General features: G+C 50.2%; 1 protein-coding gene across 2 annotated transcripts; it reads right to left on the bottom strand.

Annotated features, from left to right (window-relative positions):
- Positions 1-1,453: 1,453 nt before the first annotated feature.
- LOC147102408 (uncharacterized) lies at positions 1,454-5,305 on the bottom strand. 2 transcript variants are annotated; one of them, XM_085964809.1, is made up of 5 exons: positions 3,979-5,305; positions 3,555-3,823; positions 3,087-3,246; positions 2,937-2,974; positions 1,454-2,855 (listed from the first exon to the last, which is right to left on the bottom strand). In XM_085964809.1, the coding sequence occupies exons 2-5, from the start codon at positions 3,804-3,806 to the stop codon at positions 2,148-2,150; spliced, it is 1,158 nt and encodes a 385-aa protein (XP_085820935.1). In that variant the 5' UTR covers positions 3,807-3,823; positions 3,979-5,305; the 3' UTR covers positions 1,454-2,147. The 2 variants fall into 2 exon arrangements, with proteins under 2 accessions (XP_085820935.1, XP_085820934.1); XM_085964808.1 differs by having other exon boundaries at positions 1,454-2,974.
- Positions 5,306-26,574: the final 21,269 nt, after the last annotated feature.

The raw sequence follows: 26,574 nt of genomic DNA, 5'->3' as shown, positions 1-26,574 counted from the left end.
TCAGTACGTGGATGAATGTATTTATGTAATGATGAATTTCTGCAAATGTAATTTATTGGAAAAGGATCTCGGCCTGTGATATTCATCAGGCGGGAAGGATGTGTTTGCAAGCCGTTAAAGCATGCTTCCTGGCATAGGCCGAATTGATGTTATAGGCACTCAGTTTATTAAAATAACTGTAACAACTATTTCCATTTACTCCGTACAGGTACGTCTGTGTGAGGAGTAGTCCTGTGAGCGAGAAACATGCCCTGTTGTAGAAATTTTGCCGTGATGCTATTTGTGTATTTGCTTCAAAGAAATAGGAATGCCAGGGAGCAACGTAGAAGATTGAGGAACCATGAACGTCTCCTGATCAGAAGGAACAACTACCCACCCCACAGAGTTTACAGGGAGAGGTGATCATTTGAAATGCTGTCCGAGGAGTTGTGTATCAGGCGGCTGCGCTTCAGTAAAGAGGCAATTGGACGACTATGTGACATGTTGAAGGCGGACTTGGAGCCACGCTCGAAGACCCGCACTGCCTTGTCAGTGAACATGAAGGTAACCACAGCATTGAACTTCTTTGCAAGTGGATCATTTCAAGCAGGCACCGGTGACATAACCAACATCTCCAAGAATGCTGCGAGGGTCTGCATTCACCAGGTCACAGAAGCCATTTGCCGTAGGATTTCTGATTTCATTATGTATGACTTGTCCGCTCGTCATCAGAAGGAGATGGCCTTAGCATTTCATCGCATTGCTGGATTCCCCAAAGTGATTGGGGCCGTCGATGGAACCCATATTGCATTGAAGGCACCCAAGGATGCACCTGTGACATTCATAAACAGGAAGGGGTATCATTCATTGAATGCAATGATATTATGTGATGCACACCTCCAGATCCTAAACGTGAATGCAGGGCACCAGGGAAGTAATCATGACTCCTTCGTCCTCCATAACTCTAAATTGTATGATTCTCTCAGCAAATTGCCGACAGGATCCGCATGAATATTGGGCGACAAGGGCTACCCGCTAAAACCATGGCTGATGGCCCCCTACCGCAATACCATTAATCAGTCTCAGGAGAGATACAACCATGCACACGTGTCCACACGTCAAGTGGTGGAGAGGACAATAGGAGTTCTGAAATCACGCTTCCGGTGCCTGGATAGGTCAGGGGGGACCTTGCAGTACTCTCACCAGAAAGTGGCAAGGATTGTGCTGGCCTGTTGTGCTTTGCACAACCTTGCCCTGCAGGAAGGACTGACCCTTAACAATGAGGAACAGCTGCCTGTTGAAATGGAGGATGAAGGCGATGGCAATGTGCATGTTGCCAGGCCTCATGGGGAGGAGCCAAGTGCCGCCGAATCTAAGGCTGCTCGCGAACTGCTGGTAGCCAACACCTTCACGCGGTAGTTACGCCCTGTACCGACCCCTCCCCCCGCAAGGCAAAGACAGAAGCAGACACATATTAAAGTGAAACAGTGACCTTTTATTGCATAATCAAACACTTTTCAGATTCAGTTTCAATGTATAAAGTGAATAACTTGTAAATTTTAAGTAACAGTTATGAACTTTAAAAAAATTTATGGACAGGAACAGTGAGGAAGTGTTATTGGAAAGAGTTTGTTTTTACTTGTCTTTCTTTCTTTGTTCAAGGATGTTAATGACCTATTTTATGCAATTTTAAAATGTTAACATTAACAGTTTTGAAATCACTTTGTAAACAGGTTTAACTCATTTGTGTTTGATTCTTAGTGAAATTACAAAAATTAAGATGCTAACTACCTCTTTTAACGTTTTCAAACATGTGCAAAATGGTGACTGTTAGAAAAGAAAGTGTAAACATTTTACAGTAATTTTTACTTTCTTACTGCAATACAGACATTCAAAGTGCAAACTAGCTATTTTATAATTTTGTAACATTTGTTGTAAAAGTTTTTGAAGTTAAATAAATGTTTAAATTCTTTCAACATTGATTACTGGGTGTACTGCTGAAACGATAAGGTTACCTATCCTTTCCTTCATAAATAAACACTTGAATTTAAATATGTAAGAAAACATTTAACATTTAAATAAAGTGAAAAATATAACTATTTAACGATTTGCCAACTGGCCTGTGTGACTGAGGGTTGAAGGTGGCGGAGTGAGCTGAAGGTGACACTCTAACGTTTCCTGCACCTTTTCACTACCCGTGACTGGAGCCCTCCAGATCTATTTGCAAGAGCCCTGTCAGATTGTTCCTGCTCTTCAGCAGCGGCTTGAGGAAAAGGTTGTTGCTGAGGCAATTCTACGCTGCCCTGCATCATGACTGGCGCAGCTGCTGGCTCCTGGGACCAAAGTGGCTCTGCACTGGGACCTGGGGAGGGCATTTGTGCTGGAGTCAGCGTTACGCCAGTAGTGATAGATACAAGCAAATTAACTAGTGCAATCATAGTTTCATTAAGCATCACCAACTGCGATGATATCTGATTAAGAGAATTATCATTAAGCACCACCAACTGCGATGATATCTGATTAAGATAATTATCATTAAGCACCACAAACTGCGATGATATCTGATTTAGTGTAATGCCAATATTCTCCATTTCCTGCCTGATAGAGTCTCTTGCGTCTACTTCCTTCTCAGTGAGAGAGCTCAGCAATTGCCTGAAACCTGCAATATCTCGCTCCTCATCTTGTAGGTGCTGTTGTACTGAATGTCTTTCTGCTCCTCCCACCTGCACTGAAGTGTCAATATGGTGTCTGTCTGTGGAGCTACAGTCAGCAGTGACTCGCACAGAGCCACTGGGGCCAGGAGATGGTGAGATAGTGGGCAGCGACACAGGGTCTATACACTCCTGCTGCACTTGCTGACAAAGGACAGGTTCCTCCTGTTCCTCAACCAGCTCAGTAACTGCTGCCACCGCAGCAGAAACACCTTCCCCAATGCCCTCTGCGGCCGCTGACTCCACGCGCTGCTCATCCCGCGTGTGAGAGGTACTCTGTCCAGCTGTGGGAAGGAAGCAGAAAACATTTGCAAAGGTAAAGCACGATGTGCCACATCACAGATATTCAGCACACACCTATCCTTCTTCAACTTATAGCTGGGCAGGGCAACTCACTATGAGGGTCAGTAATGTTTGTTTCAGATCCTTCCGCAGGGCGATTGCTAGCAAATCCGCACATCTGTTCGACCCGTTCCTCATGTTCGGTCAAAACCCTCAGCATGGCAACACCACCGCCTGTGCGTATGCGTTCCCTGGCATTGTGAGAACTCTTCCTCTGATATTACAGAAGAAAAAAGAGAATCAAACAGCTGCATTTCTGACATGGTCAGCAAAGGCTTTGAAGACTGGGTTGGGTGTTTCTTAAAATCTCTGATTGAAGTTTTACAGCTCAAAGCACTGGAATCAAGATAAGAGAACAATAGGTAACCCTGAGCTGGCCCCAAAGCCATAAAGTTTTATTGCTAGCTCAGGTGACTTTACCAAGAAGTAACTTTAGAAAATTAAATGCATTAGCCTTTTGAAATCAAGTTAACTTCAACTCTTTGTAATGTAACAGTACACTTTAGTTAAAACTGTACAAACCTTGACAGATCGCAACAAGTCACTGAATTTCTTGCGACATTGTTCCGCTGTACGTGGAATGGTGGAGCTCGCGCTGACAGCTTGTGCAACTTCCGACCACGCTGCCATCTGACCTTTTCGCGCTGCCCTCGACTGCTCATTCCCCATGATGCGCAGGCGCCTCGCCTCCACCTCGTTGAGGAGATTGCTGAGGTCATCCTCAGTGAAGTTCTGAGTTCCTTTAATCACGTTAAATGTGGTCATTCCAGCCATCTCAATTTGCTAATTAACTGAACAGAATTAAAAGAATGTTTTCAAGGCTTTAAAAACTGCTCAAATAGCTTCAATTCTCTTTAAAACTATCTCAGAGTCATCAAAATCATTCAAACGTTTTTAAAAGTTTATAAAAGTTACCAAAACATTGATAAAAATACACATAACCTACCTGCACTTCTGCTCTGTAACAGAGTCCTTTCCAGCTGCTTGCAAAGATTATGGGCGTGTCCTATTAAAATGAGACCTCAAGGGGCGTGTCTCACTTGCACTGCGCGCTACAGGCTTCGCGTTGGCTGCACTCCTGGGCGGCGTGACGTCACACGCTGCCCGGGAGTCATCTTTTTCAAACAGGCGTCCCTGGAGCTGAACGGCCGGCGCGTCGGGTAAGTGCAGATCGGGGGCTGGCACGCGCGGCAAGCCCCCGATCCTAATTTCTGCCCCATTGTGTTTTTCAGCTGAAATCACCACTGTCCGGCCCTTCAACATGCTGCACAATGAAGGACACTTCAGTGTAGGTGGAACCACTTGAGTTTGTGATCAGCTTCTCTGGTTCACTGAACCGTTCAAAGGCGAGTGATTTGGTCTGGCACAGCATCGGCAAATTTCCAGAAGTGTGGCACGATTTGTTGCCCAAGTACCACAATTCAACATAAACGGTCCCGGAGGCAGTGAACAAGCAGCTTTCTGAGGGGATCCAAATGATTAACATATCACTCGACCACTTCAGTTCTTAAAGAGGCTCATTTCCTGCTTCTTAAGGAGCTATACCATGATTGTTGTGGCAAATCCCCCCAATGGGTTGGTTAGCTTAAGCTTCTAAACAGTGGCACCCTGCTGCTGGTGGGGTTTTTTTTGCTTTACTTTTTATTTTTTTTCTTTCTCAAATTTTCTTCCCCCTCCTCTCCTGAAGGGGTTATCTCGATGGGCTGCAGATGCCCTCCAGAACATCGCCTAAATAGCCGTTCGTCATACCTGAGCCTTGAAAGTGAGTTTCAGCAGGCTATCCAACTCTGGAGGGCATCACCGTCAAGCCTGCTTCTGTCCTCAGCCAATTTCCATATATGCACCCTTCATACATGACTCCAGGGTAATGGAGTGGGAACCTTCACTGACTTTCCTTTCCCCAACTCAGGAATGTCATGAATCTTACCAGTCATGTAGAAATGACTCATGAGATAACACTGGGCGGCCAGCTGGTGGCGCCGTCCAAGGAGTATAAATACTCGGGCGTGGGCCCAGCTTGCTCAGGATGTTTCTATAACCAGGAACTAGTGATGTAACTAGAATCTCATGGTTGTGAAACAGTTGATTAAAGCCTTGTTTTATACTCAAACCAAGTGCCTAGCAGTTTTCTTACGTCAAGAAGCACGATTACAGCAGCCAGCAGCACTGAATCACAGCGCTGTTGAGAGGAATCTATTGCTGAGGACCCCTTCCAAAGGCGACTGTGGGCACTGCTCAGATCTTTCTTGGGGTGAACCAGTATCTGCACTTCTCCCTGCCTTCCACCCCGCCCCACCCCCCCTCCCCACCCTCCCAAGGTCACTAATCTTCAGACGGACTTTCTGGCCTCCTCCAGCATGATGGGTGCCCGAGATGCCCCCCCAGAGGCATGGGTGTACGCCATTTGAATGGTAATGAGGCAATATCCTCCTGACCTCAGAAACAGCATTGGGGTCAGTGGCATAGGTTCCTAGTGCCAAGATCACTGCCCCTTGGATTTTCAGCCCAGGAGTCTTGCCATGAGGACATCTTTTAATGATCTAAAATCTGTCAGTGTTTGAATTTGTTTTTGTTTGAACAGTGAATGCAGATGACTTCATTATGATTGGGTGGGGTGGGGGTGGGGGGGTGCGAGGGGGGACTGTAACTGCTACAAATTTAGCCTAACAATGAATTACGTGAATAATCATTGAAACTTATAAAATTCTGACAGGACTGGACAGACTAGATGCAGGAAGGATGTTCCCGATGGTTGGGGAGTCCAGAACCAGGGGACACAGTCTAAGGATAAAGGGTAGGCCATTTAGGACAGAAATGAGGAGGAATTTCTTCACCCAGAGAGTGGTGAACCTGTGGAACTCTCTACCACAGAAGGCGGTGGAGGCCAGTTCATTAAATATATTCAAGAAGGAGTTGAATATATTTCTTAAGGCTAAAGGGATCAAGGGGTATGGGGAGAAAGCAGGGACCGGGTACTGAATTTGGATGATCAGCCATGATCGCATTGAATGGCGGAGCAGGCTCGAGGGGCCGAATGGCCTACTCCTGCTCCTATCTTCTATGTTTCTATGCTTCTATGACTTATTAATCCAGCGAGGGTTCAACTGTCTGCTTCCTCACGTTGGTGAGCTCAGTGACCTTTCTCAACCAATGATCAATTCTCTAAACCAAAATATATTTAAAATCATCACTCCTTTTTCTTGGATTTTAAGAATTTTTTTTCTTACGGTGATTTAGAAAAATATTTGAAGAGTCCTGATTAATGTAATTGGGTTAATGATTTCAGACGGGTTACCGAGCATAATTGGGTGAGGGAATTAAAGCACCCAGTCGATGGTGATTCACTCCTGGGTTTATGATGGTATCTCTGCTAATGACAACTCACTGCCCACTGTGCCTACTTTTAGCAAGTACTCACCATGGTTCTCTCTCAGTCACCTTCTTTCCAGGCTAATGAGCCCAAGTTTCTCCACTCTTGCTCATAGTTTGGCCCTCTGGGAGAAAGGACCATCCACTGACTGCTATCCAACAACTCTCTTAACAAAATATATTCCAACACCCCTTCCCCTTCGCCCGGCACCTTCCCGTGCAAGTGCAGGAGATGCAACACATGCCCTTATACCTCCCCCCTTCCCACTGTCCAGGGCCCCAAACACCCCTTCCAGGTGAAACAGCGATTTACTTGTACTTCTCGCAATTAATATACTGTATTCGCTGCTCACGATGTGGTCTCCTCTACATTGGGGAGACCAAACGCAGATTGGGCGACTGCTTTGCGGAACACCTCCGTTCAGTCTGTAAGGGGGACCCCGAGCTTCTAGTCACCTGTCTTTTTAATTCACTGCTCCATTCCCACTCAGACCTCACCGTCCTCGGCCTCTTGCATTGTTCCACGGAAGCTCAACGTAAGCTCGAGGAACAGCACCTCATCATTCGATTAGGCACTCTACAGCCTTCCGGACTCAAGATAGAGTTCAACAATTTCAGATCATAACCTCGGCCCCTATCATATATATATATATTTTTTATCCACACTTTTTGTTTGCGTCTTCTGTTCTTCTCCCCCACATGACAGCTGTCTTTCATTCTGCCAGCGCAATTTACACTTCATCTAGAGCCATCCTTTGTTTCTTAACCTGTCCCATTACCATCTCCTTTTGCCTTGAATATCTCTTAATGTCTCTTAACCTCTTCCGCCTTCCATCCTATCACAGACCTTCCCTTTTGTTCTTTCATCCCCTCCCCCCTTTCCCAGCCCCTGCACTTGCTTAAAAATCTGTTCCATTTCCTGCATTTTTCCAGTTCTGACGCAAGGTCATCGACCTGAAACGTTAACTCTGTTTCTCGCTTCACAGATGCTGCCCTGACCTGCTGAGTGTCTCCAGCATTTTCTGTTTTTATTTCAGATTTCCAGCGTCTGCAGTATTTTCTTTTTGTAAAAATATATTCCAGAGTTAACTTAACGGGCAGGACAAAACAAAAGGATGTTAATTAGAATCACATGAATCCAAGTTGTTGTTGTTTCCATCCTCCTCTTCAAACCGATGACTCGTACTGGGTAATGATTCCACCAACACCTCTGACGACATCTGGGAATTCTCTACCCCTGCGGAGGCTCAATCGTTGAGTATGTTCAAGACAGCGATCGATAGGTTTTTGGATACTAAGGGAATCAAGGGATATGGGGATAGTGCGGGATGGTGGCGTTGAGGTAGAAGATCAGCCATGATCTTATTGAATGGCGGAGCAGGCTCGAGGGGCCGAATGGCCGACTCCTGCTCCTATTTCTTATGTTCTTATCCACGTGTACTCTTTACACCAGAGGTCGTTGGATAGCAGTCAGTGGATGGTCCTTTGTGCCAGAGGGCTGAATTATGAGCAAGAGTGGAGAAACTTGGGCTCATTAGCCTTGAAAGGAGGTGACTGAGAGAGAACCTTGCAGTGATTTATAAAATAGTAAATGACGGAGCAAGGGTAGATCTGAAAGGTTGCTTCAACTTGAACCACGACAAGGTTCAAAAGGATGTTAATTAGAATCACATGAAACCAAGTTGTTGTTGTTGTTTGTACTTTTTTTTTAGTTTTCCAATTTTCCATTCGCCTCTTCAAACTGGCCAAAGGCAAGTTTCAGACTGACGTCAGGAAAAACATTCCGCAAACGGTGACCAACATCTGGAAAGGACTTAATGAGGAAAGAAAACTTAGCGTCACTTAAGAGACAGTTGGGAACTGTGTTGGAGGCACTGTAGGCTTTTCTGGGTCGATGATCTAAGGTGGATACGAACATAAGGACAATGATGGACAGGTAAGTACACTCTGGTCCATCCGGTCTGCCCCACACAATTGTGATACCTGAGTATTACAATATATACACACTCCACCCCACCCGAAACAAAGTGATCTCCTGGGAGAGGCGAAAAACCAGATAAAAACCCAGGCCAATTTAGGGGGAAAAAAATCTGGGAAATTCCTCTCCCACCCATCCAGGTGATCGAAACTTGTCCAGGAGATCACTCTGGCCCTGAATTACCTGCAGTGCCTGACATGAATCTTGTCATTCATGGGAAATGACTTATGTAATAATACTGGGCGGCCTGCTGGTGGCGCTGTCCAGGGAAAGTATAAATACTCGGGCACGGGCCCAGCTTGCTCAGGACATTCTTTAACAGGAACCAGTGAAGGACACAACTAGACCTCCATGTAGTAAATCAGTTGATTAAAGCTTTGTTTAACGCTTCGACCAAGTGCCTAGTAGTTTTCTTACGTCAGTGCCTGCCTCCTGTAAGAGGCGATGTCCGCCCCAGCCAGAAACAGGTGCAGCTTTGCTTGAAGGACAGAATGGTCTTACTTACCCTGTAAGAAGCAGGAAAGCTGGCTGATTGTTTTTCTTCCTCCCTCGAGTCCAGGGTAAAAGAGGCCAAATGCAATGTCCCTGTTGCTGCATTGGTTAAGATAACGCAGCGGTGACTAGGGAGGAAACGAGACCTTTCTGGGCTTTCTGGCTCAGCACCATACCATACAGTGGGCAGCTGGAGGAGCTCTTAAATGCTTGATTTTTAAAAGGAGCCTGCTGATGGAACTCACTTTTTAAAATCATCAAAGTTATAAATTGAGTAAGTAATGCTTCCAAAGTTTCTATTGTGGGAGAGGGTTCATTTTCAGAACTCCTGAAGCAAAACAGTTTGGGGAGGGTGGTGGGCAGTGGCCTGGGCCATGACATTAACCTTAAAAATATTACTCCTTGAGGTAGCATGTTGGAGGTTTGATGCCCCTTCTATTGAGCTCCTAATCTCAAATACATCATGGTGGTGTTATTGGGGTTGGGGTGGCGGGGGGGTGGTGTGGTGGGCGTGGGGGGACGGGCATTGGAGGCCACGTAGAACGGAAAGGAAAGATGGAAAGCAGTGTAATTATTTATGTCTGCAAAAGGGAAAGCAAGTAATTTTAACATGCACAATCTGTGAAATCAATAATTGCTGTCGAACTGGGTTACATGGTTCATTATTGTAGTTATGTAATTAGATATTAAACAGAATTAAAAAGTAGAATAAAAGCCTAGCAAATTCAGAGTTCAGAGGGAGAGAGCCATGAGGCAGGGCTTCACAGGGCAGCAGTCATGCTCAATGTCTCTTGGATGAGTCAGCCTACAGGGAGGAGGTCCAGCATCTCGTGAAGTGGTGTGCCGATAACAACCTGGCCCTTAACATCAAGAAAACCAAAGAAATCATTGTGGACTTCAGGAAGTCTAAAGGCGGAAGTCACACCCCCATCCACATCAATGGGGCTGTGGTGGAAAGGGTGGACAGCTTTAAGTTCCTCGGAGTCCACATCACGGAAGACCTCTCCTGGTCCCTCAATACCTCCTCTCTGGTGAAGAAGGCCCAGCAGCGCCTATATTTCCTAAGGAGGCTGAAGGGATGTAACCTGTCACCCCTGATCCTCTAACTTTTACCGCTGCACAATAGAGAGCATCCTGACGAACTGTATCACAGTATGGTATGGCAGCTGTAGCTACTATGACCGGAAAGCCCTGCAGCGGGTAGTCAAAACTGCCCAACGCATTACCGGCACCCGGCTACCGACCATAGAGCACATATACCAGAAACGCTGTTTACGGAGGTCACGGTCCATCATCAAAGACCCTACCCACCCCAGCCACAGCCTGTTCGCCCTCCTGCCATCTGGGAGACGCTACAGATGCATTCGCACCCGTACGACCAGATTTAGGAACAGCTTCTTTCCCAGGGCTGTCATCCTACTGAACTCCATAAATAAACTCTAAAGCCTGCACATCTGCCAATGCACTTTATTATGGTTATGTTTATGTTAATGTATTACAAGCCAAATGTATGTTGAATGTTTAAATGTCTTAATCTAAATGTACACTCTCGGGAGCCGCAAGCCTACATTTCGTTGTACTGCACTTGTGCACTAACAATGACAATAAAGTTGATTATGATTATGATGATGAGTGCCTGGTTCACCTGTCTTCCTGGCTGCACTGTGTTTCTGCTGTGGCTGCACCTTGGTCAGCGCTTGTGACCTGCTCCAGCCTTGGTTCTGGGTTGGCCTCCTCCATGATTAGGTTTCTCTGCATTGCAAATTTGTGGAGTGTGCAGAAAGAAAGAAAGAACTTGCATTTTTACAGTGCCTTTCATGCCGTCAGGACGTCCCATGAGCACTTTGCTGCCAATGAATTATTTTCAAGTGTGTCCAATGTTGTTAGGCAGGCAAACGAAACAACTGATTTGTGCACAGTAAAACCTCACCAACAACAAATGAGCTGAATGACCAATTAATCTGTTCTGAAGCATTGGTTGAGAGATAAATGCTGGCCTGGACATTGAAAGAACTTCCCTGCTCCTCCACAACGAGTGCTATGGGATATTTTATGTTAACCTGAGCAGGCAGACAAAGCCTTGGTGTAATGCCTCATCCAAAAGACATCATCGTTTATGATGAAGTACTTCACTGAAGTATCAGCTTAGATTGAGACGTGAACCCACAACCTTCTGACTCAGAGATGAGTGAACTCGCACTCAGCCAGCAGATAACAATGAACCTTTTAAAAAATTTATTTACGGGATGTGGGTGTCGCTGGCAAGACCAGCATTTATTGCCCATCCCTAATTGCCCTTGAGAAGGTGGTGGTGAGCCGCCTTCTTGAACCGTTGCAGTCCGTGTGGTGAAGGTACTCCCACAGTGCTGTTAGGGAGGAAGTTCCAGGATTTTGACCCAGCGACGACGAAGGATCGGCGATATACTTCAAAGTCAGGATGGTGTGTGACTCGGAGGGGAACTTGGAGGTGGTGGTGTTCCCATGCGTCTGCTGCCCTTGTTCTTCTAGGTGGTAGAGGTTGCGGGTTTGGAAGGTGCTGCCGAAGAAGCCTTGGTGAGTTGCTGCGGTGCATCTTGTAGATGGTACACACTGCAGCCACGGTACGCCGGTGGTGGAGGCAGTGAATGTTTAAGGTGGTGGATGGGGTGCCAATCAAGCGGGCTGCTTTGTCCTGGATGGTGTCGAGCTTCTTGAGTGTTGTTGCAGCTGCACTCATCCAGGCAAGTGGAGAGTATTCCATCACACTCCTGACTTGTGCCTTGTAGATGGTGGAAATTTGGCGACACTGCTGGGAATATAGTGTAAGGCATCTTCTGATCTTTTGATGCATTTGAAGCACTTTTTCAGCATGCTAATGGTATGCTCTATAATGATCTTGGTGGCTGCATGGGCCTTGTTGGAACTTCATTCAGCTTCTTTTTACCTGGGTGTCATTATTCATGGCTGGAGAGGAGTCGTTTTTCCAATGAAAGCATTTTGACTGCTAATTGGGAAATGATCACTGACCACCTTAATAGAGCGAAGCCAGTTCAGTTCCTGTAGGCCATTACATAGTGCCTCGGGGCTCAAGTGGCCACATGAGTGCTACCAATGACCCCTGAAGTTTTGGAAATCCAACAGTGGGGTGAAATTGGCCAGCCATGACATGCTGCTTCTGCTGTTCAGTAAGAAAAGAGATGAAAATGTTGCTCCTGTGGCGTACCGATCACAGAAAGGACACAATCCGCTTTCCGGTCCGTAGACTATAAATCAGGCGTCATGCCTTTAAGAAGGATCACACCTTTAAGAAACTCGATCTGCAACATAGTTAAGCCCAGAGCGGGGGAGGAGCAGTCGAAGCTGTGCACTGATGAAAGGCAGTCGTACTTTGTGTAGTCTCTGACTCCATTTTGTGTTCAGCATGCAGCCTCAACAAACCTTTTCTGTTGAACCTCTCCGAGTTCAGTATTTTTTGCTAGGAGTACGTAGACTCCTACATTGGTGACCCCGACGCTCAGGACGACTCCTAAGCGTAACCATGGCTGACACAAACGCAGTTTCTGTGAAGCTGCCGGAGTTCTGGGAGAACCTGGCCACCGCCTGGTTCCTTCAAGCCGAATCGCAATTCCGACTCCGCGGCATCACCGCCGACGTGACGATGTACGACTACCTCCTCGCCTCTCTGGGCAGCTCCACAATCACGAAAGTCTGGACAACACGACAAAACCCTCCGGAGGAAGGCAAGTACGCACATCTCAAGGCCGCGCTCATTAAAAAATTCACAGCCTCCCAATTCTTGCGCAACTGCCACCTCCTCGACCTCCCGGGCCTCGGTGACTCCACGCCGTCAGACTTGCTCTCACACATGCTTGCTCTGACCGACGAGAAACCGCCCGGCTCCCTCTTCCGCACGCTCTTTATCCGCCAACTACCTCCCAGCATCCGCCCGGCGATCGTGGCGTCCAGCCTCACGGACCTCGAGGCCCCGGCCGACGAAGCCGATAAGCTCCTGTCCGCCAGCTCCAACCACGCCGTCATCCCCGACCTGGCCTCCGCAGCGTCGGCGCGCGCTCCACCCTCTATCACGCGGCCACGCAGCTCGGCCACGAGGCCCCCACGTCCCCCAAGCCCTCCGACCCAGGGCTACTGCTACTTCCATACCCGGTTCGGCGCACGGGCACGCCGCTGCAGCCATCCCTGCACGTTTCCAACCGCCCCCACACCGGCCTACACGATGGCCGTGGGGCAAGCAGGCGCGCTGCTGTACGTTACGGACAGCGCCTCCGGACGCCGTTTCCTATGCGACACGGGCGCGCAGCGCAGCATCATCCCCGCGTCCGCCCTCGAGATCCAGCGAGGCGGCCACGGCCCTGCGCTGGCTGCCGCCAACGGCACCGACATCCGGACGTACGGCACCTGCACCGTCACCATCGACCTCGCAGGCCGCCGCTACCACTGGGAGTTTATCACCGCCAAGGTGCTCTCCCCGCTCCTCGGTGCAGATTTCCTGTGCGCCCACGGCCTGTTGGTCGACATGCCTCGGTGCCGCCTCGTGGACATGAACACCATGTCACCTATCCCGGGCGCCATGGCCCCCCCCAACCCACCGAAATGGCGTGGCAGTGCTGCGCCCGCTCAACGGACGACTACTCAGCACTCCTGGCTGAGTTCCCAGCCCTCACCAACCCAACCTTCTCTGCGAAGGTTGCTAAGCACGGGGTAGAACACTTCATCCCCACCACAGGCCCACCGGCGTATGCCCACGCCCGCAGGCTGGACCCGGCCAAGCTGGAGATCGCGCGGGCCGAGTTCGCCACAATGGAACAGCTCGGCATCATCCGCCGCTCCAACAGCCCCTGGGCCTCCCCACTCCACATCGTCACCAAACCCGATGGGGGATGGCGCCCCTGCGGGGACTACCGGTGCCTAAACGACGCCACCACGCCGGATCGGTACCCCACACGGCACATTCAAGACTTCTCGGCTAGACTGGCCGGCCGCTCAGTCTTCTCCAAAGTCGACCTGGTGCGCGGTTACCATCAGGTGCCAGTCCACCCCACGGACGTTCCCAAGACGGCCATAATCACCCCTTTTGGGCTATTCGAGTTCCTCCGAATGCCCTTCGGCCTCAAAAACGCGGCCCAGGCCTTCCAGCGGCTCATGGACTCGGTCCTCCGGGACCTGAAGTTCCTCTTTGTCTACCTGGATGACATCCTGGTAGCTAGTTCCTCCAAGCAGGAACACATCGAGCACCTCCGCACCCTGTTCCAGCGGCTCAGTGAGCACGGGCTCATCATCAGCCCAGCCAAGTGCCAATTCGGCCTCAGTAGGATCGAATTCCTCGGCCACCACATCACGCAGGATGGAGCCATTCCCCTGCCCGCCAAGGTGCAAGCCGTCCAGCAGTTCCCCCGGCCTACCACCATCAAAGGCCTCCAGGAGTTCTTGGGGATGATCAACTTTTACAACCGCTTCATTCCCGGAGCGGTATCCTTCATGCGGCCCCTATACGAAGCCCTCCGGGGTAAGAAAGACAGAATGGCGATCGAGTGGTCGGCGGACATGTTGACCGCTTTCGACTCGACCAAAAAGGCGCTCGCCGACGCCACCATGCTCGCTCACCCACAGCCCAACGCCAGGGTGGCCCTCACCACGGACGCCTCCGACCACGCGGTCGGCGCCGTGTACGAACAGTGGGTCGACGGGGCCTGGCAACCGCTGGCCTTTTTCAGCCGCCAACTGTGCCCCCCGGAGGCCAAATACAGCGCCTTTGACCGCGAGCTCCTCGCACTGTACCTGGCAGTCCGCCATTTTAGATTTCGTCTGGAGGGCCGCCCCTTCACCGTGTTTGTCGACCACAAACCCCTGACATTCGCGATGGCGAAATCTGCGGACCTGTGGTCAGCCAGGCAACAACGCCAGCTCGCCGCGGTGTCCAAATTCACCACGGACATCCGGCACGTCTCCGGTCGAGACAACGTGGTGGCCGACTGCCTATCCCGCCCCGCCGTCCACGGCGCCCACCTGGCAGTGGACTATGCTCAACTGGCAGTGGAGCAACGCACCGACCCCGATCTGCTCTCCGCGCCCACAACCCTCCCAGGGCTGCGACTGACCGACGTCGCCTGCGGCCCGTCCGCCATCACAGTCAAATGCGACACCTCCTTGGCGCAACCCCGCCCCGTAGTCCCGGCGAAAACGGGTGTTCGACATCGTCCACGGCCTCTCACACCCCGGCACCCGCGCGTCCATTAGATTGGTGGCCAACCAATTTGTCTGGCGCGGCCTGCGCAAAGATGTGCGCATCTGGTCCAGATCCTGCATAGCTTGCCAGCATGCCAAAATCCACCAGCACATCAAAGCCCCACTCGAGGAGTTCACCGTGCCAGAAAGAAGGTTCGACCGCGTCCACATCGACCTCGTCGGCCCCCTGCCGCCATCGCAAGGTCACATGCACCTGCTGACAATCGTGGACCGTACCACCCGCTGGCCCGAGGCCATTCCACTGACGTCCACCACCACCGCCGACATCGCAAGGGCGTTCATCGGTACCTGGGTCGCTCGGTTCGACGTCCCCTCCGATATGACGTCGGATAGAGGCCCGCAGTTCACCTCTGATCTGTGGGCCGCCATCGCCCGAAACCTCGGGGTGGCTGTTCACCGCACCATGGCTTACCACCCCCAAGCCAACGGACTGTGCGAGCGATTCCACAGGTCCATGAAGGCGTCCCTCCGCGCCAGCCTCGAGGACGAGGCTTGGATCAACCGCCTCCCGTGGGTGCTACTCGGCCTACGCTCCGCGGTCAAGGAAGACCTGCAAGCCTCGGCGGTGGAACTCGTGTACGGCCAGCCGCTGCGCGTACCCGGAGAGTTCCTGCCCACCGCCACAACCCCCTGGTCGGCTGACCAGCAACGCCGCGCTTTCGCCAACCGAGCACAACAGTTCGCTCCGGTACCCACCGGCCGGCACGGCGAACCAGCAACCCGCGTACCACCTAGCCTGCACATGGCCAAATTTGTTTTCGTGCGCCATGACACCCACCGAGGACCTCTACGGCCCCCATACGACGGACCCTACAAAGTACTCCAGACGGGGAACAAGTTCTTCCTCCTCGAAGTGGGCGGCAGAACTGACAAGGTGTCGGTCGAGCGGCTCAAGCTGGTGCACCTAGAGCCCGACGAACCCGTTCAAGTGGGCCAACCCCCACCGCGGGGCAGACCACCTAAGAGCCCGATGTGTCCGACCGCCCCGCTCCCGACACCAACCGCCAAGAGCCGTTCCGGCCGTGCCATCAAGCCGCCACACCGGTTCGTACACTCCCTACTAGCAGATTCTGGGGGGAGCTGTGTGGCGTACCGATCACAGAAAGGACACAATCCGCTTTCCGGTCTGTAGACTATAAATCAGGCGTCATGCCTTTAAGAAGGATCACACCTTTAAGAAACTCGATCTGCAACATAGTTAAGCCCAGAGCGGGGGAGGAGCAGTCGAAGCTGTGCACTGATGAAAGGCAGTCGTACTTTGTGTAGTCTCTGACTCCATTTTGTGTTCAGCATGCAGCCTCAACAATTAAACCTTTTCTGTTGAACCTCTCCGAGTTCAGTATTTTTTGCAAGGAGTACGTAGACTCCTACACTCCTGCTGAACAATGCATCAGTCACCTGTTCGATAGATTGATGGGTGGAAAATTGGCTGATGTTACAGCTGTTCCTGATGGTAGCCCGGAAGGAGCCTGAGGCATAAAGTTTGAGGTCCATAGTAACCTTGACTGCCAATCGAAGTGGCATCTCCGTGGTGCCAGTTTGCCGCAGGTCTCTTTGAAGCAGATGTCACAGCTCTGTTGAGCCTGCAGAGATATTTCTCCTCCATCATTGCCAGGTAACTGTATCTGCTCCTGCACATGCAGTCGGTGCTAGGATGACAGGCAGAGGCAGTCTGCCCCTGGTGCCATCTGATCTCCCAAGCATGCTGCCTTTGTTCATCTTCATCCTTTCCTGCTAAATCTATTGAGGTGGGAACACAAAGAGCAATCACCATGATTTACAATTAAGTATCAGCAAAGTGAGCAGCGCAGCCTCAAGGGATCTCTGACAGGCGTGAACCCGGCCAGCCTTTAACGCACACTTGACACGCACTTGGTAGGCACACCGCACATGCAGTGCAAGCATTCAGGACTTTCATAGGCTTCCCCATTAACACTTGATTTGTACTGAATTTAAAATGACGCTCCTCACATTTTGTGCCAGTGAGCGTACAACCAGCAGGCAGCTGGATTGGGAAACGTCCATCAAGCGCAGTGCTGGGGGAAGTGGAGTGAGTTCCTGGACTCACTATTTTCCAGGCCCCACTCATACAACTCTGCCCCCAGTGAAAGCAATTTACAGGCTTTAGTTCTGATTAGGAACAGGACAACAGTGCATTTAGGTAGCCCATCCACCACCTTAAACATCCACGTCCTTCACCACCGACGTACCGTGGCTGCAGTGTGTACCATCTACAAGATGCACTGCAGCAACTCGCCAAGGCTTCTTCGACAGCACCTCCCCAAACCCGCAACCTCTTCCACCTAGAAGGACAAGGGAAGCAGGTGTATGGGAACAACCTCACCTCCAAGTTCCCCTCCAAGTCACACACCATCCCATTCCTTCATCATCGCTAGATCAAAAGCCTGGTATTATGTACCTAACAGCATTGTGGGAGTATCTTCACCACGTGGACAGCATTGGTTCAAGAAGAAGGCTCACCACCACATTCTCAAGGGCAACTTGAGACAGGCAATAAATGCTGGCCTTGCTAGCAATGCCCACATCCCAAGAATTAATAAAAAAAGTTAATGAAAATGGTTGCTGACCTGACAAAATAAGGAAAAACTTGTATTTAATTCTAGAACGAGGGGGCATAGATTCAGAATAAGGGTGATGTAAAAAGACTACTGAACACTTGGTTTGAGTATAAAACAAGGCTTTAATCAACTGTTTCACAACCATGAGATTCTAGTTACATCACTAGTTCCTGGTTACGAAATTGTCCTGGGCAAGCTGGGCCCACGCCCGAGTATTCATACTCCTTGGACGGCGCCACCAGCTGGCCGCCCAGTGTTACTTCATGAGTCATTTCTTCATGAATGATAAGATTCATGACAAAGGGGTCACCCATTTAAGACGGAGATGAGGAGGAATTTCTTCTCTGAGGGTCGTGAATCTTTGGAATCCTCTATCCCAGAGAGCTGTGGAGGCGGAGTCATTGAATATATTCAAGGTGGAGATTGACAGACATTTGAACGACAGGAGAGTTAAGGGGTATGGGGAGAGAGCGGGAAAGTGGTGTTGAGGCCAAGATTGGATCAGCCATGATCTTATTGAATGGCTGAGCAGGCTCGAGGGGCCGATTGGCCTACTCCTGCTCCTGTTTCTTATGTTCTTATAATTATTGAACTTGTATATGTCTTTCACATGCTTGGGATGTCCCAAAGCAGTTCACAGCCAATAAAGTACTGTTGAAGTGTTGTCACTGTTGACATAAGAAAACTACTAGGCACTTGGTCTGAGTATTCAACAAGGCTTTAATCAACTGTTTTTCAACATGGAGATCTAGTTGTGTCCTTCACTAGTTCCTGTTAAAGAATGTCCTGAGCAAGCTGGGCCCGTGCCCGAGTATTTATACTCTCCCTGGACAGCGCCACCAGCAGGCCGCCCAGTATTACTTCATAAGACATTTCCACATGAATGACAAGATTCATGTCAACTGTTGTAATGTAGACAAAGATGGCATCTGGTTTGCATACAGCAATGCCCCACAAACAGCAAGTGTAGTAAACAGTGAGGAAGATAGTAATAGACTTCAAGAGAACATAGACAAGCTGGTGGAATGGGCGGACACATGGCAGATGCAGGAAAGTGTGAGGTGATACATTTTGGTACGAAGAATGAGGAGAGACAATAAAAACTTTAAAATTGTACCATTTAAGGGGATGCAAGAACAAAGAGACCTGGGGGAGTTTGTGCACAAATCTTTGAAGGTGGCAGGACAGGTTAACAAAGCAGTTAATAAAGCATACGGGATCCTGGGCTTTATAAATAGAGGCTTAGGGCTGGATTTTGCCAGGCCCGAGGAGGCGGGAATGGAGGCGTGTGGGGTGTTAAAATTGCAAAAAGTGGTGGGCGGGCCCGACCCCGCCTCCAAGCAATTTTCCCAAATGTGTGGTTTCTGATCCCATCTCCGTCCCGCCTCCAAGAGGCGGGATAGGCCCTTAAGGCCCTTAACAACCACTAAATTGCCTCTATAATCCCATTTTGAGAGGCCTTTCCGATTTTAACACGTTTCCCATGTGATTCACGTCTCCTCTGAAACACGACGGTGAAACCTGGCGGGAGCACAATTGGATTGCTGACTATAAGCTGCAGCTCCACCATTAAATAGGAGATTTGATCAGTCATCATTTGCAGGTGGCAGGACTTTGTTGTCTCAGGTCTGGGGGAACTTTTAGCTGGCATAACCATAGCTGTGGAAGTTTGGAGCCTGACACCCATCTCCAGTGTGACCTCCTGGGAAACCCCTCTCGCCACCTTGATTGAGCGCTTCCTCAACTGAGACATATACCAGAAGCATGGGAACCATTTATTTCCTTTCCTCCTGGACATTAGATGAGGACGAGGACCAGCCGCGGCACCAGCAGAACCAGGAACAACAGCAGCACCAACAGCAGCAGCAGCAACAGCAGGAGCGCCAAGCTGCTGCTCACCCTCCTGAAGCTGCACAGGCCAGAAGGCACCAGCCCATGGAAGCCCGTCAGCGCAGGAGATACCCCCCAAACAGGATCTACAGACAGAGGATCAGCTACCTCAACATGAGTGAGCAGCAGTGCCAAAGGTGACTCTGATTTTCGCGAGAGGTAGTGGGTGACATCTGCGCAATGGTGCAGCAAGACCTGGAGCCCAGAGGAGCAGGTAGACACCCCTTACCAGTGGCCATCAAAGTCACCACTGCACTCAACTTTTTTGCTTCAGGCTCATTCCAGGGATCAGCAGCAGACATCAGCGGCATCTCCCAGGCGGCCGCACACACTTGCATCATGCAGGTAACCGATGCCCTCTTTGCCATCGTGCACAATCACATCCATTTCTCCAAAGATCAAGCAAGTGTCACGGCGCGTGCGGTTGGATTAGCTAATCTGGCAGGCTTTCCAAGGGTGCAGGGAGTCGTTGACTGCACACGTGGCCCTTAAGGCACCCCATCGTAATCCAGGTATTTTTGTCAACCGCAAGGGCTTCCACTCCCTCAACGTACAGCTGGTGTGTGACCACAAGAAGGAAATTTTGCATGTTTGTGCCAAGTACCCTGGCAGTTGCCATGACTCCTTCATACTGCGCCAGTCTAGTGTGCCTCCGCTCTTCAGTCCGTCAGACCAACTTAACGGATGGCTACTTGGAGACAAATGCTATAGAAACATAGAAGATAGGAGCAGGAGTAGGCCATTCAGCCCTTCGAGCCTGCTCCGCCATTCAACGTGATCATGGCTGATCATCTAAATTCAGTACCCTGTCCCTGCCTTTTCCCCATATCCCTTGATCCCTTTAGCCTCAAGAAATATATCCAACTCTTTCTTGAATATATTTAATGAACTGGCCTCCACCGCCCTCTGTGGCAGAGAATTCCACAGGTTCACCACTCTCTGGGTGAAGAAATTCCTCCTCATTTCAGTCCTAAATGGCTTACCCCTTATCCTTAGACTATGACCCCTGGTTCTGGACTCCCCGGCCATCAGAAACATCCTTCCTGCATCTAGTCTGTCCAGACCTGACAGAATTTTATAGGTTTCGATGAGATCCCCTCTCAATCTTCTAAACTCCAGTGAGTATAAGCCTCACTCCAGTGAGTATCCCCTGAAGACGTGACTAATGACGCCGTTGAGGAGCCCATCCAACGAAGCTGAGGAGAGCTACAACTGCAGCCACATTTCCACCAGACCCATAATCGAGCAAACCATCGGCATGCTGAAGATGCACTTCAGGTGCCTGGATAGATCAGGTGGAGCCCTGCAGTACTCAGCAGCCAGGGTCTCCAGAATCATCGTGGTTTGCTGTGCACTTCACAACATGGCACAGCGTCATGGCTTGCAGATTCCTGAGGACCAAGTGGCTCCTCACAGATCCTCCTCAGATGAGGAGGAGGAGGAGAGCAAAAGCGAACATCTTGCAGAGGCCCATCAACCAGCGGCAGCAGTACGCAAGAACATTGCTGCCCGGGATGCAAGGAATGTACTCATCTTGGCCAGATTTGCATAGTCTAGCCAATCAAGCACTTTTGCCTCGCAGCTTCTTACCAGAGCATCGACAATGGCTAAGAACCGGAGGATTCCTAGCACTCTGACCACCATACTGGCAATTGCAAGTAATCCTAAGCCCTCAATGTGGAAGTCCCATTTGCGAAATGACACACGCCACAACTGCAACAGTTGCCATCAGAATTTTTATTTACAATAACCAACTGATGGCATTTTAAAAATAAAGAGATCATTTCACCCAAGTGACTACCTTTGTGACTATTTGTGCAGTATCTTTCTCTTACGCTTGCTCCTACATGGTGCTTCCCCTGTGGCTTCAGCAGATGTGGAGGCCCCTTGCTCACTTTCTTGCTGCTCCTGTCTCGACACCTTTGGCGGGCGTCCTCTGGGGTTGCAAACCTATGAGAGCTCGTCAACAGTCTGCTGCTCCTGCGGCTGTGCAGGGATTGATACGCCGATCTCAGTTGGGTGGGGACTCTGGTGGGGCTCTGACTGAGGGCTCTGCAGTGGCATGGAAGTGTGAGCGCTTGAAGAGGAGCCCCCACTTCCTTGATGTCTGCCACCAACTTCCCTCTCATGGGTCAGGTCCCCCTCAGCACTTGCAAGTGGCTTGAGAGCACCTTGCTGCACATCAGGGGGGCCATGGGGACCTGTATCTGCACTGGCAGTCCTACTCAGAAGGACTTCCATGAAGCTCTGGTTTCTCTGTTCAATAGCTGACCATCGCTCCTCCACAGATGTCAGTCTATTCTGAACACTCACCATGTTTTCCTCACTCCAGCGACACACTGTCAGGGCGAGGCTGGTTCTGGACCCAAGTGCAGACAGACGAGGCGAGAAGCAGGTATGCAGTCTTAAATAAAAGTACTTTACTAGAATCACACAGGTAAACAGTTACAAACATAGGAGCTCAAGACAAGCTACCACTAGGCAAACAGCTTGTCTAGACTGCGCACAGAGGGAAGAAACCACAGAACTTAAATACAAGCAAAAACAGGTGAAACCAATAAACCTGATAAAAGGCAGTTAAGTAATAAACACAGGAGAAACTAGTAACAATTAGCAAAGGGAAAAAAACAAGTGAAGGTGCCATCTAGGGGTTACTGAGGAAACTAACCGGCACCCTCACAGGACCCCCTCCCCTAGGAACGGCTCCTGACGTTCCTCCTGGACGATCAGGGTGGCGACGGCGAAAATCCCCGATGAGTTCAGGATCCAAAATGTCCCGGGCCGGAACCCAGGAACGCTCTTCAGGACCATAACCCTCCCAGTCGACCAGGTATTGAATGCTTCTCCTAACCCGGCGACTATCAAGGAGGCGACGGACAGTGTAGGCTTGCTGACCGTCAATCATGCGGGGCGGGGGGGGGGGGGGCGGGGAGTGTAGTGGACTGCCTCTTACTAAACACAGCATGGAGGTCCGAATATTCAGGGAGCACATGAGCAAGGTCCAGCTGATCAGCTGGCTCAGGAGAGGAAGGACGGGGCAGACTAGGGAAGACCTTAAGACAATTGGCTAGACATGAAGGACCCCACTCCAGCACAGTCCCGGTAGTCCAGTCAATGTGAGGGTTGTGAAGAGAGAGCCACGGATGTCCAAGAACGAGAGGGAGCTCAGGTGAATCGATAAGGTAAAACTGCTGCAACTCTTGATGTCTCTCCCCTACTTGGACCAAGGGGCCTGCCTTCGAGGGCGGTGACTTGAAAAGGCTTGTCAAGGTGGGAGAAAGGAATTTTCAGGCTGCGCACAAGGGTGGCATCGATAAAACAGCCAGCGGCCCCGGAGTCAACAAACGCCTGGAGGTTGTACTGTTGTCCCTCTCAAGAGAGACGAGCGGGAAGCAGGGTTTGGAAGACAGAAGGGGTAGGAGAAGGGATTTAATCTGTCAGTATTTTCCCAATCCTCCTGGCTTTTTCCTGAAGCTCAGGACGCCCCTCTCTCAATCTCCTCTGTCTCTCAAACTGGGAGAGCCGAGTTCTGCCGAGTTGCATAGGTTCCTCTTCGGTGCTAACAGGTGGACTCAGGGGTACTTGGAAACTCTTGGTCAGATTCAAAACACTGGAAGATCTCACCTCTGTGGAAGTAGTGAATCTCCTCTCTCTACCATGCTCCCAGAGGCGGTTATCCACTCTGATGGCAAGGGAGATGAGCGTGTTAAGGTCCTCCGGAACCTCTCTGGACGCTAGTTCATCTTTGATAGATTCGGAAAGGCCATGAAGAAACGTGGAGAGAAGGGCCTCGGTGTTCCAGTGGCTTTCCGCAGTGAGTGTGCGGAACTCAATGGCGAAGTCGGCTACGCTGCAGTTGCCCTGGCGGAGATTAGCTGCCTCCCGTCCACTCACAGGATGGTCAAAGACTTTGCTCATCTCTTCGGCGAAAAGGAGACTGTCCAAGCAGACGAAAGATTGCTGCTCCCAGATAGCGGTAGCCTAGGTGAGAGCTTTTCCCGAGAGTAGTGATATGATGAACGCTACCTTAGAGCGGGGTGATAGGAACATAGAGGGTTGGAGTTCAAAAACTAGGAAGCACTGGGTCAAGAAGCCGCGACACTTGCCCGGATGACCGTCATAGCGCTCTGGCGCGGGTAGGCGAGGCTCTCGGTGAGTCTGTAGGTCGGCAACCGGTTGGGTAGTACCCAAAGGAACTGACTGAGGAGGAACATCCTGAGCAGAAGCCCCAGTGGCTGGGTATTGAATGGTCTGAGTCCACGTATTTACCTTGTCCAAAATGCTTTGGAGAAGTTGCTCAAGGCGGCCGAGGAAAGCACCTTGATGGGAGAGAATAGAACAAAATTCCTCCATCACTGCTGGGTCCATACTGGCTCAGTCTTGCTGTCAGGGCAAGGCTGGTTCTGGACCCAAGTGCAGACAGACGAGGCGAGAAGCAGGTATGCAGTCTTAAATAAAAGTACTTTACTAGAATCACACAGGTAAACAGTTACAAACATAGGAGCTCAAGACAAGCTACCACTAGGCAAACGGCTTGTCTAGACTGAGCACAGAGGGACGAAACCACAGAACTTAAATACAAGCAAAAACAGGTGAAACCAATAAACCTGATAAAAGGCAGTTAAGTAATAAACACAGGAGAAACTAGTAACAATTAGCAAAGGGAAAAAAACAAGTGAAGGTGCCATCTAGGGGTTACTGAGGGAACTAACCGGCACCCTCACACATACTGCCTCCGTGGCCATAGCCAGCCTTTCCACGCAGGTTGCCATCCTTTCCGTGGTGCTGCGTTCATGCGCCAATGACTCCACAAAGGCTCTGCTCATGTTTGCGAGGGACTCCTCCATTCGCTCCACACTCGCAGCGACCCTGGAGACAAAACCTGCCAGAGACTCCTGCACCTGTTCCTGGAGTTCCAGCCCCGCTGTTCTTCTGGATGGACCCAGAGGCAGAGGGTCGACATGCAGCTGAGCCGAGCTGGGAGAGTCCTGTGCCCTCCGACTAGGACTCTCTACTGCTGTCCCTGTCTCCACAATCTGCTGATGCTCACTTGTGAGCTGTGATACACCAGGTGACAACACTACTCTATCTCGCGATGGTCCCACCGAGGTGTGAGTATCTGCGCTGGTGCTGGGTTGGCTGAATTCTGCTGACACTGCGTCCTCAGAGGTTGCAGCTTCCTCTGAGGAGTCTGGAGACTCAGGCTGTTCCTCCTGGATAGTGGGGACGGGTGCTTGCGATGGTCATGTGGGGGAGTAAAGGAAAGAGTCAGAGATGTGAGGCCAAGGTTACATGCACATTGCATATTGCAGATGATCATAAGTCCATCTGTTAGAGCTTCAGAATCATTATCAGCGACTCATGCAATGTCAATGAGAGAGATGAAAAACTATTCTGTCACCAGCTTTCTCTGATGCACCCGTCTGTCCGTCCCCCACTTGCGCATCGTCCTCGAGTCCCACTATCTCCAGGACCGCCTCCTCCCAAGGGGTGAGGTGAGCTACTGAGGGTGGCCCTCCTCCTGTCCTCGCTCTTTCTCTCTTATTGTGAGCTCTCTTTTCCTGCAATGAGGGAGACAAGTGGAGTTTGAGTGAGAATGAAGGAGTGAGTGTAGAGAATCCATAGCATAGATGCTTAGAAGGAGACAAAGATGGAGTGAGCTGGCAAGACCAAGGGCCCTCCCTGTGTGTTGTAAGTTGTTTTCATAGCATCACAGTGATAGGGAGTGTGAGGGCTGCATAGTCGAATAGTTAGGTGAATGTGACCATAGAGAGAGAGGGAATGGGTAAGGGTGCAGGGATGTCAGTGTCAAGTGGGATGTGGAGGAAGAGGTTGCTAAAGCTGAGTGCTGGTGAGGAGAGGCAATGGGGATCAGCTTGAGGGTGATGGCAAAGTCATACTCACTTTTCCAGTGCGCAGAAGGTCATGAAACCTCTTCCTGCACTGAAGCCAGGTTCTGCGGATGAGGGACAACGAGTTCACCTCCTGGGCCTCCTGGACCCACACAGCCTTTGTCTGCTGGGGAGGCTTCTTCCTCCCTGAAGAAGGGAAGAGCACCTCCTTACTAGCTCTTGCTCCCTCCACCAAAGCTTGCAGGGCGACGTCATCAAATCTGGGAGCAGACTTAGGTCTCCGCTGCTCATTCTGCCTCCAGGTCCCTCTCACTGCAAAGGCCAAAAGGTTGGCAGTCTGCAGAAGAAGCAAGGCTTCTTGCAGACCTTAAATGCAGAGCAATGATGATGTCATCGGAGGTGAGTTTCAGACTGAAAAAACTAATTGGGCCAAGGGTTCCCACACGCTGGAACCCAATTGCCCAATTATGTGAAAATCGGATCAATCTCCTACATCGATTTGGAATCGGGTGGACAACATGAAAAGCGGATGACACGACCCCAGCCCACCTCAATGACAAAATCCAGCCCATAGAGTTCAAAAACCAGGAAGTTATGCTAAACCTATATAACACACTGGTTTGGCCCCAGCTGGAGTATTGTGTCCAATTCTGGGCACTGCACTTTAGGAAGGACGTAAAGGCTTTGGAGAGGGTGCGGAAGAGATTTACTAGGATGGTTCCAGGGATGAGGGATTACAGTTATGTGGATAGACTGGAGAAACTGGAGTTGTTCTCCTTAGAGCAGCGAGGGCTAAGAGAAGATTTGATAGAGGTGTTCAAAATCATGAAGGGTTTAGATAGAGTAAATAAAGAGTTTCCAATGCCTGAAGTGTTGATAACTAGAGGGCATAGATATAAGGTGATTGGTAAAAGAACCAGAGGCGACATGAGGAAAAGCTTTTTTTATGCAACAAATGATTAGCATTCGGAATGCACTGCCTGATAGGGTGGTGGACACAGATTCAATAGTAGTCTTCAAAAGGGAATTGGATAAATACTTGAAGGAGAAAAAATTGCAGGGATGTGGGGAAAGAGCGGGGACGTGGGACTGACTGGATTGCTCTTCGAAAGAGCCGGCGCAGACTCGATGGGCTGAAT

This window comes from Somniosus microcephalus, chromosome 22 (assembly GCF_052327205.1).
Source record: "Somniosus microcephalus isolate GS21.2 chromosome 22, FLI_Smic_1.0, whole genome shotgun sequence".
Lineage (NCBI taxonomy): Eukaryota > Metazoa > Chordata > Chondrichthyes > Squaliformes > Somniosidae > Somniosus > Somniosus microcephalus.
The sequence above is the reverse complement of the archived record's forward strand: the minus strand, read 5'-3'. Positions and strand labels throughout refer to the sequence as shown.